Source organism: Gasterosteus aculeatus, chromosome 4 (genome assembly GCF_964276395.1).
Source record: "Gasterosteus aculeatus chromosome 4, fGasAcu3.hap1.1, whole genome shotgun sequence".
Taxonomy (NCBI): Eukaryota; Metazoa; Chordata; class Actinopteri; order Perciformes; family Gasterosteidae; genus Gasterosteus; species Gasterosteus aculeatus.
Window position 1 is genome coordinate 26,041,416 of NC_135691.1, and position 11,506 is coordinate 26,052,921.

Sequence of the window (11,506 nt, forward strand, 5' to 3'; positions counted from 1 at the left end):
AGATTGTAGAGACAATCATGCTGCACAAAAAGAGCAACATCAAAACAGAAATGTGGTCAATTGGCAGCGATACATGATGCAGTCAATTGAGAATCTTGTTTGTTTCTTTCATTGTTTTTGGTAAATATGACTGTAAAAAAAGTGAATACAAAAAGTGTTAACATTGCTATTAATAAGATATTGTACATGTAAGAAAATACAGAGTCTCAGAAACACATATTGAAACTGATGGCAGAAAATTAGAGCAGGTTGGTTGGAACCGAAATGGGAGTGCTTGTGTTAATACATTGTACATTTTGTTTTAATACTAAAGTAGATACACAATACATGTTGCAATGTGAGAGGAGAACATTTCCTTCTCCTCGCCTCTTGGCTCCTCATGTACCTGCCTGGAATGCTCCCTCTTCCACACACACACACACACACACACACACACACACACACACACACACAAACCTACACACACACACACACGCAAAATGCTTCGGCCCCTGGTCCCGCTCTGCTCAGTGTTGAGTGAGAAGGTGACACGACAGGACTTGACTTCCATCCGAAGGAGGAGCCATTGTCCCCAGGGCAACACACATGGAGCAGTGGGGAAAAACAAACTCAAAAGTTCAATTTCTAGTTTAGGTCTGACTTCCTCTGAGATGTCAGGGGACTCTGCGGCCGTCGCCTCCTTTGCGGTCACAGACTATGTCGTGTTTGCTCTCATGCTCCTGGTGTCGGCTGCCGTGGGGGTCTACTACGCCTGGGTGGACAGGGGACAGGGAAGCTCGGGGGACTTCCTAACGGGTGGCCGAAGACTGACGGCCCTGCCCGTCTCACTGTCCCTGACTGCCAGCTTCATGTCAGCCATCACAGTGCTGTCCAACCCGGCCGAGGTGAGGTTAGAGACACACTCAAAAACTCTCTCTCCTCAGAAGATATTTGGTTTCTTGTTCAGAGATGATGTCATTTTTTTGTAAGAACAGTGGGTTGAGATGGAACTCTTCTTTTCCCAGTAAAGTTTCCCTGATTGTTTCTGGGTAAAAACAGACACCTGTTTTCTCGGATAATCATTGAAAACTGCATGTTATGCTTAGGTGTACCGCTACGGAGCCAATATTGGATATTATGGGCTCTCCTACGCGATGACAATGGTGGTGACATCTGAGATCTTTCTCCCGGTCTTTTACAGGCTGGCCATCACCAGCACGTATGAGGTGAGTGTGCTGTTTTTCAGATTGACGTTTTGGGTGGCTCTTCTCCTAACAAAGTCACGAAATATAGCAAATATTTGGTTTACCTGTAAAGTATCCAAATGTCGTCTTTCACTAAAGCCCATCCTTGTTGTAGTCCGAGGTTGGATTAAGGGTAGGAAGGATAACACACAAATTCTCGGAGTGACTTGGATGGATTGCGGATTGGTTTCGAACGCACTCCTAGTGTTTTAATATTTTCATTTCTTTTTATCCATTTTCTTATTTTTTTTAACACATAGATTGTAATCTGTTGTACATTTGGAAAGGGCCCGACTGAATAACCTTGGTGAATAGAGATGTAATAGGAACAATTCAATTTGTGGTAACAAGGGTCTTGGAACTTCTCATGTCAAAAATGTGGAGTTGTTCTATCCCGATACTGGCCCCACATAATGTCTGTGCTTCTCTGCGCGCGTCATCTACCTGCCAAGTATCTGGAGCTGCGTTTCAGCAGAGCAACCCGTCTGCTGGGAACCGTGCTCTTCATTGTTCAGACGGTGAGTAATGAGCAGTCAACATGGAACTAAAGGGGCTTTGACCACTGAGGGTAATTTGTGTCCGTATCCTTTCTCTCACAGATCCTCTACACTGGAGTAGTCATTTATACCCCAGCTCTTGCTTTGAACCAAGGTATGTCAGGTTCTAATTCCACGGTCAGCTTGGTTAAACATTCCTGCACAAGGTCACTTAAAGCTGCTCGGGTTTCCCTGAGTTGATTTAGTACGAAATCCTCCCTCTGTTTGCAGTAACTGGCATGGATCTGTGGGGGGCCGTCATTTCCACAGGCGTGGTCTGTACCTTTTACTGCACAATGGTACGTGACTCAAGCTGCTAAACTCAGCGCTGACATCACCGAGGTCATTCCTGCTAGAAGTTCGTAGAATGGTTTGTGTGTTTGACACCTGTTTGTCATCCGAATTGTCACAGGGTGGGCTGAGGGCGGTGGTGTGGACAGATGTGTTTCAGGTAGGCCTGTGGTTTGAAACAAACCCATAATAAGTGGTTGTTATGGTTTCTAATCAGTCATTATATCGCTTGTGTCATACCCGTTTCCCTAGCAGCAAAGTCAGCAAACAATTGACTTCTGTTTATTGACAAAATGGAAAAGTGACTTAAAATCACTCAGAAATCTTCTAAAACACCAACACTGTGGTGCATGTTGTGGATTATTGCATCAAACTTAATATGTCAACCATGTACAATACTAAAACTACAACCTAAATGATTCAGATTCCCCCCTCCAGCTTGGTGTCATGGTTGCGGGCTTCCTGTCAGTCATCATCCGGTCCGTGGTCGTACAAGGTGGCATCCTTCCCGTCATTTCAGACTCACGAGATGGAGGGAGGCTCAATTTTGGGGAGTGAGTATGTGTCAGATTACTGTGAACGCTTTCGACGGAGGTCCAGCACCGGTCCAGCTGTCAGAAACAACGTGCTGAAACATCCACGGCTGTCTCTCTCTCTCTATGTGGTGCTAAAAAGGTTTGGTCCCAATTGCCTAGTTTTTCTATCCCACTATAGCTTCGACACAAGCCCTCTGAGGAGACACACATTCTGGACCATTACCGTTGGAGGGACATTCGTCTGGATCAGTATCTACGGGATCAACCAGGCCCAGGTTCAGAGATACGTCTCCTGCAAGAGTGTGACACATGCCAGACTGTGAGTCCTGATTTAGTTACACGCGATGGGGGTAGAAAACCTCCCAACATTGGCCCATTTGATTGTCTGTTGTCATGCAGGAATGAGTGCACAGTGGAGAACTTCTGTCATGTTTTTGTCCGTGTGCGCTGCTCATTTTTTAAATACTTTTTCCAGGTCTCTCTACATCAACCTGGTGGGCCTGTGGTCCATCTTGCTGTGCTCGGTGTTTGCAGGGATGTGCCTCTTCTCAGTCTATAAGAAGTGTGACCCATGGACCGCGCGGCGGGTTTCTCAGCCTGACCAGGTAGCACGGAAAGTAGCAAATTTAAACATGGTGGGACTTTTATGGGCTGTTTTGCTTGTGTGTGAGTTTTCAAGAAGTGAGATACATTTTCTGCTCCTCGCTCCCCTGCAGCACCTGAGGCTCGTTTATAGATCTCTGTAAAGTTAGTGTGTGTTTGCATCAATGCATTATGACATCGTCCTTTGCAGTTGATGCCGTATTTGGTGATGGACCTCTTGGGAGACTATCCTGGCCTCCCTGGACTGTTTGTTGCAGCTGCATTCAGTGGATCTCTCAGGTAAATATAGCTCTGGTTCTACATCTCCAGTTTGGTGCTCAAAAGCGGCATCGACCTGGAAAAATGCCACTTTGTAAACGTTTGTAAAAGTATTTGTGATGTAATTGTAGGATGGCTCCACTTTGACTACGTTGATTGTGATTCTGGTGTTCTATCAACCCCCAGCACAGTGTCCTCCAGCATCAGCGCACTTGCTGCGGTGACGGTAGAGGACCTGATCAAACCGTACACCAAGATGTCTGAGAGACACCTCGCCTGGACATCAAAAGGACTGAGTAAGTAGAAGGTTTCTCACAGTTATCGGAGCGCTTTGCTGGCTGTAAATAAGGTTTGAAATCTCAAGTCCTTCCCTAATGTCGGTGTCGCAGGTGTCCTGTACGGGGTTATGTGCATTGGAATGGCCGGACTGGCTTCACTCATGGGAGGGGCTCTGCAGGTAGAGTGGATCTAGTTTGTGTGCTACTGCAGGAGGGCTTCATGGTTTATTCTTGGAAATAACTAAACATCTGCTTCTTTATACAGGCAGTCATCAGTATATTTGGGATCATTGGAGGTCCTTTACTTGGCGTGTTTACATTGGGTATCCTCTGTCCAATGGCCAACTCCAAAGTAAGCTGTTATCATTCAATTTGAGTTTTTTGTTGTCGTTGTGATTCTAGTAACTCATGCTACTAAAAAAAGGGGTATATAGGTATGTGTTTGAGAATGAAGAAATAATTGATGAACGGTAAAACTCACCAAATTACACATCGAGACGCTTCACCTCAATCCCCACCCCTTTACAACGTCTCTTCATCATTTAAAAAACGCTTCTCCATTTACCATTTTCACTGATTAAACTTCTTCTAGGGGGCTTTGTCCGGTCTTGTGTCGGGCTTGGTGGTGTCTCTGTGGGTGGGCATCGGGGCCCAGGTGTACCCCCCCTCTCCTGAGATGAGCCGACCCCTGTCACTGACCACTCAGGGCTGTAACTTCACCCACGCGGAAAGCCTCAACTGGACCTCCGGCGCTCTGCCGACACAGCCGGCCTCCTTCAGCGCAGCCTCGGCACAGCACACCCAGTAAGTGTGCGACGGGTGACAGGTTACCGTTTTAGTGGCCTCGCATGAGTTAAGGGCAGCCCCCGACTAGGACACAAAGCGGCAGCAAAAAGAACATTTGGTGCTCTTCGTTAGTGTCGACTTTGAAGATTAGCTAATGATCCACTTTCATTCTCCCACCTCCAGGCCTCTGTTGGCCGATAGCTGGTACGCTGTGTCCTACCTTTACTTCAGTCCTATCGGAACCATCACCGCTGTCAGTGTGGGATTGTTAGTCAGCCTGTTGACAGGTACGCAACATGCATTTTGTTGCGGGATTTACATTCTTACGAATAAACAAATGTTTCTGTGCTCTTATCTGTTCGCAATGTACGTTTCAGGAGGCTGGAAGCAGAAGGTGGTATCGAGGCTCACATTAATGAAAGAAGACACAAATCTTTATCACTTATTCCGGCTTGTTAAAGACAGAGTAAGTGCTGTGGCAGAAAGGCAAAGTCAAATGCCATTGACTAACATCAGAAATGACTGCTCACTTTGCGCTCTTCCCCCTTTTCTGGAGGTGGCGAGGCGAACAGGAGAGCTGGACCTGGCAACGGGCAGAGAGAAGAGTGGCAGCACTAATCGGGCTTTCTGTGACGTTGAGCTGGACTTGACGAAATGCAGCTTTCCCACATGAAATGTTTGTTCCGCGATCACTGTTCTTAAACAAGAAATGTCAACAAGGAGCTGAAATACAGAAAAGGAAGTGTGTGAAGTTAGCGTGTTCGTCCTCCAGTGTCACCGGTGTTTGCCTGACCATGTCATTGGACTGCAGGGTCAACTTAATCCACCTTGTTGCTATGTTGGAATGTGGGTTTGATATTATATTATACTTTTGATCTGTATTTCATCTCAACTGGAAGAATAATAATATTCCAGGCGGTTATTATCGGGTATTTCCTATTGTTGTGGTTCCTCTTTGACGTTTGTCAAGTCAGAAATCAGTTCGGACAAAAGTTAAAATAGCAAAAGGAGTCATGTAGAGGTCAACTGATTATTATTTTCAAATGTTTGTATACATTTTCTCATTCAATGTGAACGTGTGCCCAAACTTTTGACTGTTGAAACAACTTTCCATAGACTTTACCATTTCCCAATTTTTTGTAACATGTTGGGGTTTCTAACTAGAAAGGAAAAGTGGGATATTTCCACTAATATTTTCTTGGTCTCATAAAAGCCATGACAGTAAAGGAGTTGTATTGTTGAAGAATGGCCTCTTTCATATTTATTTTTGACACAACTCTTTCCATCATGTACAATCACTCAAGACGTTGACCATGTAATTGCGAATAAATACACATTGTACATTGTACAACAAAGTACAGTGAGTCTTATATGTACGCTTCTGACATTTAGAAGTGTTTCTAGGATATGAACACATATATACAGTATTGGTGAATTGAAGTTTGGTATAAAAAAATAAAAAGCACATTCTGTACGCTTCATTATCCTTCCTACGGATGGATCCTTCTTTTCCCCTGTGAGAAAAGCTTTGTTTATCAGATAAGGGCGGACTAGCTGGCCGTTTTTTCCTCACAGCCTGAAGTATCATCCGGCGGCCTCCTCCATGTGCGCTTTTATTATTTCTTTTCTGGGTCGTAATACCTCTTCTTCATGGCTCTGTATTTCCGGAGGAAGTACAGAGCCTCCAGCTCCTTGATGACGAAGTCGCCCCGGGCCACCAGCTTCTGGATCTTCTCCGGGTCGGTCACGTCTTTGTTCTTCATGAAGGCCGACTTCAGGCGCCCCTTGAAATAAGCGGCTCCCTGAGGGTACTCGCGACCGAGGTACAGCAGCTTTTAGCGGGGAGAGGAACGCGTTAAACGCGGGACAGTGAAAGCGCACTGTGTGTGTGTGTGTGTGTGTGTGTGTGTGTGTGTGTGTGTGGTGTGTGGTGTGTGGTGTGTGTGTGTGACTCTCTTACCGTCTTGTACAGCTTCATAACCTGCCTCTTCAACGCGGGCATCCCGGAGAGCAGACGGCCTGTAATTGTTCGCTAACTGAGACGACAGGCAGGGAGAGAAACATTGGGGGGGGGGGGGGAAGATAAACAAGTCAAACAAGAATCACCAGCATGAACTACAATCTCTCCGACTCCTAATGATAACGTTTGCGACACCAAACCAGCTCACCCTGGAATCAACGTCAGCTAACGTTAACTTAGCTGCATAGCTCGCTTGTTTGTTAGCATTTTAGCTCATGCTACACCCACCAAAAGCTACCATACGAATAAGCATATTAAACAGTGCATTCCTGTTTACCAGTGTTCTTTTTTTGGGTGGATGTACACAACCAGGAGGATAGTGAAGACGTCTTTTCTTCTTTGTCCTTCCTGTGTCAACAGTGGGGTGAACAGTCGTATGTCGTTTATTTTTGTCGCAAATAGAAAGAGACAACGGCGCATGCGCACGCGTTTCTATGGTTACAGACACTGTAGAGCTTCGTGTTTTCACCATGGTGAGTTTTTACAATGTTTGTTTTTCACATGAAATGGCCCGTTTGTTCTTAAACTATCTCATATTCAAATGGTTTGAACCGAAGAATAATAATGTGTTGTCACAAATCCTCAAAAATAAGACTGAAGACAGGAAGAACCCTTGATCTTAATGCTTAATGTTTTTGTGACTGCTCCCAGTGAGCATTTTCCGGTTGAAAATACGTTTATTTTTAGACCACATTTCAACGTGATTTTTTATACGTTAATATTTCGTCCTCTCTTGTGTGCTATAGCATTATTTTAGAGGTTTAAAAATAAACTAGTCTACATTTGTAAGTTTACCACCGACATTATAAATCACGTTGAAAACGGGTCGATACGGGAACGTCTAGCTGCCTGCTGGAAACTTACAAGTTACATACTTAGTCACAATTGTCATGTTAACATGTTTTATTAATGTGTTTATTCTAAATATAACACTATACATACACCTTTTCTAATTAAAAACATTACAAAAATAAAATATATATTTCAGGGAAAACTATGGAATTAGTTTAGAATTCCGTGTTTGTAGACAGGAAAAAGCCTTGATCTTAATGCGCCTTTTGTGACTGCTGTATTGTCGTGTCTTTAAACCTTTAACTTTCCTTCCATGTTTTCTGCTGTGATTAATAGCTACCCAAGAAAGTATAGGTATGAGCAAATGTAAGTCAGCACATGTAGTTTTAGTGTCCCATCACTCTGAATAATGTACTTTAGTTGTATACAGATGCACTACGTAGATACAGCCAGGCATGAAGAACATATTATCCCGCTCCTGCAACAATTGCCACCATCACACTTGTTAGGACACTGTGTTTATGCAAACCTTCTCCTTAGCAACTCACCTTTTCCAACACATATTATTGGTATATCCTTGTGAAACACGGATCTGTCATTTTGTATTTGCCGATTTCAAGTCAAAGGGTCCTAAACTGACAACGACTCAGAGGGCTAAGAGGCAGCAGGAGGAGGAAGAGAAGAGGCTGTGAGAGGAAGGTAATCCAGCTATGTGTGTTTTTAATCTAAACTTCGCCAAAAAGATGCATTTACGTTTACGCCGTACACTGCAGGAGGCTGATGCAAACGATAACAGAAACGATTCCTGCTTGAGTGAAAGGTAAGACGTCCCTATGGAATATTGTTGAGATGAGTTCTTCACTGAATGTTTTTGCCGTTAGGACCGAGAGCGCAGAGGACACGAGCTGGACGAACTCCGCCGGCTATTGGAGAACAATAAAACTGCAGCCATCAAATGGAAAACCGATGCTGTGGAGAAAGCGGAGGTTTGTGTTCCACATGAAAACATTCAACACATCACAAATTTTGCCTCTCAGGGCTTTAGTTTTTTCCTGAGCAGACGATAAATTTGTGATTCATATACAATGTAAAAAAAAATTAAGAAAATTCTGGAAAATTCTCAGAAAAACTATTTCTGGCCAATAATAACGCACATGAGGCAGTTTGTGTCGAGTGGGAGAGATACATGAATTTTGGCGCTCCCAGACCCAACAACTGCAGGATGTTAACAGATACATCAGCTTATGGAGAGATGACCCAGTTATTTAAGACCCAATATTTGCTGCTTAAAGATTCCTAAACGGAAACTGCTTTCTTAAATTTAATTAATATTAGAATTATTTTCTTTTAAATATATTAATACAATAAGAAAAAAGACAAATTAAGGCAGGGACCCCGCCCCCAAATCTTACAAAATCCTTGCTAGCACAATACAAAATGGAAAAATAGGACTTCCGCTCTTGTTCAGTGACATTTTTAGTGTGTTAATAAAGAGAAGTCCATTTTTATAATAAAACACTATTGTTCCTCCAAATTAATCACTTTATTTCATACATCATAAAACAGCTTCCCCTTGACCCATTTTATCCAAAGTGATGACCCTTACAGTAAGTTTAAACAAATATATGTAAGAAATACATTACAGCTGTTTTTAATAGCTGCTGGAGGAAGTGGAGGTTGTATTCAGAGACACCACGGATCCACGAAGGGGCCAGTACTACCAGGAGTGTCTTCTAGAATTGCTGAGGCTAATCCACGCTAAACACCTCCTCACCAATGAGAGGATTCTCAAGGTACACGTATCGTAGTTCAGCCTGTGAGATCTTTTTTTTTTGTGTTTTACAAGGAACAATGGATTGTCAGCTTTTGGAACCATCTCCGTTTTTTGTCCTTTTCGTCTCCCTGGTCATAGGCCAGTGAAAACATCGACATCGCGACAGGCAACATGCAGACGGTGGTCAAAGATGAAAACGTTACTCTGTCTGTGGGCCAACTTCAGGAAGAGTCCAAGGTTTGTGGACCAAAAAATATATATAAATCAGAGTGGTTTGTCCATTAGCTCCTAACACTATATTCATTATGTTGATATTCACCATGAAGCACAATAATCTAGGATTCTTTCTTTCTAACGGGCTCATTTAGGTTTAAAGGTTTCAACTTTGAAGAGGCTGGCCTGGACTTTAAGCTTCCCAAGCAGCTGGCTGTGAGAGACGTCGGCGTACGGATCCTTCACACGCGTTATGACCACCTGTCGCTGCTGGCCAGGATGGCTCAGGAATTCAACGAGCTGGTTCAGTCCATCCAAGGGTTGGATGTGACAGAGTTGACTTCTCGATGGACTGCGGTCAGCGCGTCCAAGTGGTGGACTTAATGCAGTACACACCTCTGGGTGGCGACTTCCACTATGACGTGTTTCACCTCCCGCCACAAGGTCAATCATTGGGAAACAAGACAGGTAAAGGGTTTCAGGGTTTTTACACAAAGCCCAGCAGCTAATGGGGGGGGGGGGGGGGGGGGTGCTCGTACAATGCTCTCCATAACCCAGTATTTTCCAGCTGTTGGGCTTGGGCTACAAGTTTTCCCCTATCCCATGGAGATGTCTAATTTAGATGAAAACAAAGCGCTCGCCAGCCCTCCTGTCGGTGTGTCCGTGAGACTGCCCGACTGGGTCGTCTTCTTGGAAACTCCCAAAGTGGCTCGCTGGGATGCTGCTGGTAGAACACGCAGCAGAACATTCTCTCCAGCAAAAGAAACTGATGCAGAAACTGAAGGATCAGTGCGGATCAGTGGAGGATTGACGGGATCACCGACGTGTCTTACGAGGAGGCAGAGGACAAAATCTCCTTCAACATGGATGCCTTCCATGCCTTTGTGCTGATGCAGGATACTTATGCTAACCTTCCCTTCCAGAGCTGGGAGCTCAGGCCATTGGACCAAGACTCGGTTCTTTTCACCATCAACGGGGCGCTCATCGACCTCAGCATCACCATCCAGGTATTGACCAAAAAGCACTAAGTACACACAACAGAGGAATAAATCCGACAACGTAGCTCAACGGTCACATTTCACAGGGTGATCATGCTTGTTGCAGTCGGAACAAGCGAAGGGTCTTTCTCATGTAAGAGGGAAGTGGATGAGCAGCCCCGGGGCTGCTGAGCAATGCGCCGGGGTCAACATCACGGTCAACGAGTTCACGGACAAATAAGTCTGTACTTGCGGCAAGGTGTGTGGATTTCACTCGTTTGCTTTATAGAATCGAAGGAGATGCTGGATTTGAGGCGGGCTGCAGCACAGTGTCAAGCAGATAGGAAGTGGGCAATGACAGTCTTAGTTTTCGTTTTTTTTTTAGCATGGCCACATACGGTGGACTAGTTTGTTTCTAAAGCAAAGTATTGGTCAAAGTAAAACTAAAATCATTGCACTAAATATTTGGAATTTTCTACAAACCAATATGAACTTCAGTTTGCCTGAACCAACCACATTATCCATTTGTAAACAACTTGGTCTCGCTCGGTTTTACCTTTCTAAAACGATGAGTAAATCGACTTTGATGTGCCTTTACGGATATTTGCTCGCACATCACAAGGTTACAGTCCAACATTTCCCAGTGCTATAAATATGCAGCGTGGCTTCTCTCCTCAGGACCCACTTACCGAACATGCTGCTTACGAACAGATGGCCCTCTTCGCCTGCGCGTTTGCATGGAACGCCAAATGTGGAGCAGAGCATCTAGTCATGCAGGTACTCTCGCCCAAATATATAGACAGTGCAAATCACGTAGCATTCTACTCCCTCCCCCCTTTGATCCCTCTCCTCGGCCAGGCGTGTGAGCATCACAGCGCTGCCCCGGTGCCTGAAGGCTCGCGGAGCCTCTACCAGCTCGGTGCTCAGAGGAGTCAGAAGCTGGAAGTCACAGAGAAGAGTGACTGCTACTCTCCAGACCTTTATCCCGGAAGTGAGTTTCACTCCACCTTCATCCACATGCTCCAGGATGACATGAGCATTGAAGGCATAGCCAGGACCAGAGAATTTGTGGATACAGTGCAAAGCCTGCTCTGTGCCACCAGACCACTGACCATAACCCGGGTGAACGCCACTTGAGGGGAAACAGCCAATTAAAGAAATTCAAAAAGAAAATACCAGAACTTGATACGTTTATGATATACATAAGAACACACATGTA

The 11,506-nt window shown here is 44.6% G+C and overlaps 2 protein-coding genes and 1 pseudogene across 4 annotated transcripts; 2 read left to right on the forward strand and 1 right to left on the reverse strand.

Annotated features, from left to right (window-relative positions):
• The first annotated feature begins 514 nt into the window (after positions 1–514).
• slc5a8 (solute carrier family 5 member 8) lies at positions 515–5,754 on the forward strand. The gene is made up of 17 exons (XM_040174238.2): positions 515–884; positions 1,086–1,205; positions 1,676–1,741; positions 1,823–1,874; positions 1,991–2,058; positions 2,172–2,210; positions 2,489–2,604; positions 2,765–2,905; positions 3,062–3,191; positions 3,380–3,468; positions 3,634–3,743; positions 3,837–3,904; positions 3,991–4,077; positions 4,318–4,529; positions 4,695–4,798; positions 4,889–4,977; positions 5,068–5,754. The coding sequence occupies exons 1-17, from the start codon at positions 651–653 to the stop codon at positions 5,182–5,184; spliced, it is 1,842 nt and encodes a 613-aa protein (XP_040030172.2). The 5' UTR covers positions 515–650; the 3' UTR covers positions 5,185–5,754.
• Positions 5,745–6,975, reverse strand: lyrm5a (LYR motif containing 5a). 2 transcript variants are annotated; one of them, XM_040174239.2, is made up of 3 exons: positions 6,809–6,975; positions 6,472–6,547; positions 5,745–6,343 (listed from the first exon to the last, which is right to left on the reverse strand). In XM_040174239.2, the coding sequence occupies exons 2-3, from the start codon at positions 6,511–6,513 to the stop codon at positions 6,128–6,130; spliced, it is 258 nt and encodes an 85-aa protein (XP_040030173.1). In that variant the 5' UTR covers positions 6,514–6,547; positions 6,809–6,975; the 3' UTR covers positions 5,745–6,127. The 2 variants fall into 2 exon arrangements, with proteins under 2 accessions (XP_040030173.1, XP_040030174.1); XM_040174240.2 differs by having other exon boundaries at positions 6,680–6,883.
• Positions 6,976–7,753: 778 nt separating this feature from the next.
• On the forward strand, positions 7,754–11,460 carry LOC120817126 (dynein axonemal intermediate chain 7-like; annotated as a pseudogene). The gene is made up of 10 exons (XR_013467362.1): positions 7,754–7,776; positions 7,974–8,022; positions 8,205–8,309; positions 8,982–9,116; positions 9,236–9,334; positions 9,466–9,691; positions 10,111–10,317; positions 10,400–10,546; positions 10,966–11,064; positions 11,146–11,460. The product of XR_013467362.1 is annotated as a dynein axonemal intermediate chain 7-like (transcript).
• The last annotated feature ends 46 nt before the right edge of the window (positions 11,461–11,506 follow it).